Consider the following 6,000-nt stretch of genomic DNA (forward strand, 5'->3'; position numbering starts at 1 on the left):
AAGCAAGGCGTTGGCATTGTTATCTCGGTTTGTTTGGTTTCGCATTTGCAGTAAGGGTAGGTCAACTTGACAAAGTCTTAAACCAGGGCTTTTACTCCTTCACCGAAATCGGCGTGCATTTACAGATAAGGGTGTCTAGTATCAGTTTAGATCGATATTGAGAAGACGAACGCCCTCCATAGACATCCATTTACGTTGGAGAATCATGGAAGGTGACCCCGACGTCCATAGATAGAGGGCAGGTCACTTGAGAAGTTGAGATAGATATGTTTCCCAATTAGGCAGGCGAAAGGAGACGAACAAACGAAGTGAGAGATCTAGTTTCTGGCCGGCAATCTCAGCCAGTAGGAGACTTGAATTGGGAGACAAACCTCAGACCGTGGTATCCATCGGCATTGACGGTAACCAGCGGACAAGCCGGAGCTCGCTCGGCAATTACCCCACATTCAGACTTTCCAGAAATGCCAGCCCAGCTCTTGGGGGAAGTTGCTAAGCTTATCATGAGTTGCTCTTGCCGCCCCGCACTGACTCGCCTTTGGTGCTTGTAAGTGGTGACCTTCTCAGAGGAACGCCCCTCCAATTGCCTCCGCACCATTGACATAGCCGGGACAGTTCCTCAGTATAAAAGTCTAGAAAACCCATGGCCTCCTGAATTCTATCCTGTTTGTTGCTTCATTGGAAGTCATCGGGGTCAATTGCTCTTGCTCTCGCTCTCGCCTCCCTCTCCCAGTTATCGTCCCTCTCACTTACACACAACGTATTTGAGCCTCAGAGACTATACTGTCATCTTCATCGCCATCATGCGTCGTGCAATCTCTCGCGGCTTGGGTGCTTCCAGCAGATCTACTCCCGCCCTCTCTCGATCCTCTCTCCTCGCCTCATCTAACATCACAAGCGGCGCATCCCATGTCGCTGCCAGGCGCATCCATGCGACAAGCAAGCAGCTACAGCCTGTGACGGCTGCCTTGGCCTCAACCGCCAGCAGTTATCCTACCACTCACGCAAAGGTCGAGGCGGTCGATACCCCTTACTTCATCGACAACAAGTTTGTTTCGTCCTCGACCGATAAGTACATCGACTTACATGATCCTGCTACCAACGAGCTCGTTACTCGCGTCCCTCAGATGACCGATGCTGAGATGAAGGCTGCTGTTGCAAGCGCCGAGAAGGCCTTCAAGTCATGGAAGAACACTACTGTCATCTCTCGACAGCAGATCATGTTCCGATTTGTCCAGCTTATTCGTGAGAACTGGGATCGCCTCGCTGCTAGTATTACTCTGGAGCAAGGCAAGACCTTTGCTGATGCCAAGGGCGATGTCCTTCGTGGCCTTCAAGTCGCTGAAGCTGCTATCGCCGCCCCGGAGCTTCTCAAGGGCGAGGTCCTTGAAGTCTCCAAGGACATGGAGACCCGAACCTACCGTGAGCCCCTAGGTGTCACTGCTGCCATCTGCCCCTTCAGTGAGTAATCGACAAGTCGCTAGCATCATACCTTAACTAATTCATGTGTAGACTTCCCCGCCATGATTCCCCTTTGGTGCATCCCTATTGCCACCATCACTGGAAACACCCTCATCCTTAAGCCTTCTGAGCGTGACCCCGGTGCTGCCATGATCATTGCCGAGCTTGTCCAGAAGGCTGGCTTCCCTGAAGGTGTTGTCAACATTATTCACGGCGCCCACCGCACCGTCGACTTCATCCTCGATGAGCCTGCTATCAAAGCGATCAGCTTCGTTGGTGGTAACAAGGCCGGCGAGTACATCTTCAGCCGTGGTTCCGCTAATGGCAAGCGTGTTCAGGCCAACCTGGGTGCCAAGAACCACGCCGTAGTCTCTCCCGATGCCAACAAGAACCAGTTCATCAATTCCATTACTGGTGCCGCTTTCGGTGCTGCCGGTCAGCGCTGCATGGCTTTGAGCACTCTTGTTATGGTTGGCGAGACCAAGGAGTGGCTCAACGAGGTCGCCGAGCAAGCCAAGCATCTCAACGTCAATGGTGGCTTTGAGGATGGCGCCGATCTCGGTCCCGTGATTTCCCCGCAGAGCAAAGAGCGTATCGAGAAGCTCATTGAGTCTGCCGAGAAGGAGGGCGCTACTATTCTTCTCGATGGCCGTGGCTACAAGCCCAGCAAGTACCCTAACGGTAACTGGGTTGGCCCTACCATCATCACCAATGTCACACCTGACATGACCTGTTACAAGGAGGAGGTCTTTGGCCCGGTCCTTGTCTGCCTCAACGCAGAGTCCATCGATGACGCTATCGACCTTGTTAATAAGAACGAGTATGGTAATGGTACTGCTATCTTCACCAGGTCTGGTGCTACTGCCGAAACCTTCCGCAAGAACATTGAGGCTGGTCAGGTGGGCATCAATGTCCCTATCCCTGTCCCTCTGCCTATGTTCTCTTTCACTGGTAACAAGAAGTCTATTGCTGGTGGTGGTGCCAGCACATTCTACGGAAAGCCTGGCATCAACTTCTACACTCAGCTTAAGACAGTAACAGCTCTATGGCAGAGTGCTGATGCCGTTGCCAAAAAGGCTGATGTTTCCATGCCTACCCAACAATAATCAGGCAGCAACTAGATGGCGGATTTGATTTAAAAGGAAAAGCGAACAAGCAAGAACCGAAGATGGAACATGGGATATTGATGTAGAATGCATATCTGCTAGCATAATAAGGGTAGTCGTCAGGCTGTTGGGCTCAGCCGAGTGTCATGAATTTCAAAAACATCGGAACCTTCATTATATTTCGCTGTATGTGTCTTACTCATCTTGTGTTTTCGTTTCGTCATTTTTACTATGCCACACATGATTTATGTTATTGGCAGTCTCAAAATGTTTGACTGCTAGGTGTAGAACAGTTATCCCACCCTGCCCCTACGAAGAGGTGCATGATTGGAAGAACAACTGATAGATGACTAGAGAGATGTGTGGTAAAGAAAAACAGCTGATAAGAGAGGACACCAGAGAACCAATGTGATTTACCGTAGGGACATCAGAAAGCAGGTCTAAACAGAGATATCTGAGCACAGACTCTGGCTGACATTATCTTTATGTATTCAGTGCTGATAAGAAGAGAACATGTGGAGTCGTACGTACGGCAATAAAACATGATGCTAATAATAATGATCATAATAAACAAATGTAATTTGATAAATAAAATAGATTGCGTGATATGAGTAGTGACCAACTACCAAATGTGTGTAACATGAGCAAGATTACGTCCATCTGGCGATCGATCTTACTGTGGCGATGGCCCTCTTCTATTGCCGACAATAGCGTCTGTCTCTGAATATGCCTTCCTGGTCCCTCCTCCTTCTGTGAGTGGTGGTTGATCGGGCCACAATGGCCCGTCTTGCTTATTCCTTCTCAATGGTGATGCAGGCCCAAGCAGGGTGCTGTAGGAGTTTGCATCAAGGATGATAAATATTGTCAACAACTCCATACTCCTGGATACAAGAATTCGGAAATGCCAATGTGCAAAGGGATCTCTTGTTCCCCAGATGGCTTTCGAAGAATTTTAGATAGAGTATGGGTAAGTTTAGGGGTTTTGCGTGGCTTCGGCTGGTCCTTTATATTAACTCATGACCACCTCCGAGCTTACTGTGTTGGAATTTTCATGAATCCGTCATAATATTCATCGAGCCATCGAGCTGCCTGAACGCCAGACTCATCAAGGCTTGAGTCCCAGCGACCTATCGAGCCGACATAACCATCGGGGCGAACGTTAACGATGGCTACCTCGCCAGGTCCCAGGCTGCCGAGCCATTTGTTAGTGCACAGGGAGCCACGGGTGTCCTGATCGGGAATGTCGTCGAGGTAGAAAGTCCAACGGCTGTCTTGCAGAAGAGGTGGGAGATCTGAGATTTCAATTTCTGTCTTGGGCATAGTGGCTGATTGACTTGTTAGCAAGCGATCTCCAAGTACAAGATGCGCAGGAACTTACTGATAAGACCAAAAGTGAAGAGGTGGCTGACAACGGTGTATCGCTCAGGTCGGGAGTAAACATCCTCAGGAGCTGGTGCTCGAGGTTGAGAAGCATAAGATGCGCTAGCTGCAGCAGATAGACGGCTAATAAAGGAGTCTGTACCTGCAATAGCATGGCAGAAGGTCTGCAGAAACGGTGCTGATTGTTGAACATCCCACATAAGAAGGTAGATTCGGAACTGGCCGAGCATAGGTATGTCGAGTTGGATATCCACAGGGTTGGAGTCGATATATCGAGTCACCTTGGCGGGAGGCAGAAGGCATCCTGGCTTGGCGTCTCCCATTACAAAATGGTTGTTTCCAATTCCTGGCCTGTTGATGGCATTCTCACCATATTCAGCACCAATTCCGGAAATGAAGCGAACGTTGGTCCTGAAGTTCTCAGCGAGTGCAATAGCGTCGCCACCGGCAATTTGGTTCGCGTGCTCATAGTCAAAGTTAACCAAGTCCAAGGCAATCTTGCGTCGCTCTTCCTCGTAACTCTCAAGAAGATTTGGCTTGGCCAAGCCTCGAACCGCAAGGTTCAACTTCCACGACAAATTCCATGAGTCGTGCATTGAGGTGTTCATACCCTGCGCAGACTTGGGAGAGTGAGTGTGGCTGGCGTCACCAGCCAGGAATGCCCTCAAGTGGCCATCAGTGAAGCGACTAGCAACCCTCTGACCAACCTGATAACGGCCGAACCACTCAACGTACTTCCAGTCCAAGCGGAACGGTGCCATAATCTTCTTCGCGCGCTTCATCATGAACTCCTGACCCAGATCGCGGCGATCAAATTTGGCACCAGCCTTCAGCTCAATATAGAAACGAGTCATATTCCTCTCTCGAGGAATGATGAGAATTGAGCCGTGCTCCTGCGAGTAGACGAGCGTCTTGGACCAAATATCGGGGAAGTCGGTAATCAGTTCGCCGTCGAGAACGCCCCAAATGGCAGCCTGAGACATGCCGACAGCCTTGACATCGGGGATACTCTTGCGAACCTTGGAGTGTGCGCCGTCACCTGAATAGTAATGTCAATTTCTGAGCGTATAATAAGTGTGAGGATTTGCCACTCACATCCAATCAGGTATTGAGTCAGAACCGAACGCTTGTCCTGATTGACATTGGCACGACAGTTGACTTGGAGGGGGCCGGTCTTGTTGTCAGGGACGCTGTACGACTCAAAAGCCATGTTTCGACGGACCTCCTTGCCACGCTTTTTCATATCCTCAAGAAACAGCCCTTCGACCATACCTTGATGGACTAAAAGAATATAGGGGTCGAGAACATCGATAATAGGGGGGTAATGGACTTCGCGACCAAGTCGACGAAGAGGTTCGTCCGCAGTGCTACGCCAGAATGCGATATCGAAGACACGAACACCTTGTTTTAGCAAAGTATCTGATAGTCGCATTTGTCGGAATGTTTCGATCGTCTTTGGCTGAAGGCCATCGGCTCTATTATCGAGGTCAATTGAGTTGTTTCAGTGGTACAATTGAATCGTGGTGATAAGCTTACCTTCCCACGGGCGTCTGATCGGCTCGATCATCAATTACCTCAACGTTGATGCCGAATCTGGTCAGGTTTGCGGCCAACATCAGACCGGCAGGTCCTGCACCAACGACACATACTTGACATTCTAGCGGAGGCTCAGGAAGACTACGAAGAAGAGCCAGAGGATCTTGAAAAGGAGGGGGAGAGCCTTCCTGGCGCTCACGATGTGCTGGAAAGGGGATTTCCATTTGGTCCATGTCGTCAGATTGGACAATGCTAGGCACCATGTTAGAGTGGAAGTATTTGGGATCACAGGATCATGGACGACCTCTGTCGGTTCAGACTGTTGACAGAGTGTCGTCCGGCAGTAGTTGCGAGAGGTAAAGGCGGCGGAGGCTTCCGAGTCCAGGTAGAAGATGCCGCAGATGATCAAGCTGGCGGCAAAACGACGAGTTTTGTGGAAAGCAAAGTATATTCGGTAAGGTGATACTCTCCGAGGAAGTCTGTCCACTCAGTTATCGAGTGCTGTGCGTATCACACCGGA

The 6,000-nt window shown here is 50.1% G+C and overlaps 2 protein-coding genes across 2 annotated transcripts; one reads left to right on the plus strand and one right to left on the minus strand.

Annotated features, from left to right (window-relative positions):
* Positions 1 to 800: 800 nt before the first annotated feature.
* Positions 801 to 2,564, plus strand: FTJAE_10383 (methylmalonate-semialdehyde dehydrogenase (acylating); the record flags this gene model as incomplete). The annotated part of the gene is made up of 2 exons (XM_037343219.1): positions 801 to 1,458; positions 1,510 to 2,564. The coding sequence occupies 2 exons, from the start codon at positions 801 to 803 to the stop codon at positions 2,562 to 2,564; spliced, it is 1,713 nt and encodes a 570-aa protein (XP_037202645.1).
* Positions 2,565 to 3,596: 1,032 nt separating this feature from the next.
* Positions 3,597 to 5,743, minus strand: FTJAE_10384 (phenol 2-monooxygenase; the record flags this gene model as incomplete). Its single annotated transcript, XM_037343220.1, has 4 exons — positions 3,597 to 3,889; positions 3,943 to 4,983; positions 5,040 to 5,419; positions 5,481 to 5,743. The coding sequence occupies 4 exons, from the start codon at positions 5,741 to 5,743 to the stop codon at positions 3,597 to 3,599; spliced, it is 1,977 nt and encodes a 658-aa protein (XP_037202646.1).
* Positions 5,744 to 6,000: the final 257 nt, after the last annotated feature.

The sequence above is a fragment of the Fusarium tjaetaba genome (genome assembly GCF_013396195.1).
Source record: "Fusarium tjaetaba strain NRRL 66243 chromosome Unknown NRRL66243_c0000239, whole genome shotgun sequence".
NCBI classification, from domain to species: Eukaryota; Fungi; Ascomycota; class Sordariomycetes; order Hypocreales; family Nectriaceae; genus Fusarium; species Fusarium tjaetaba.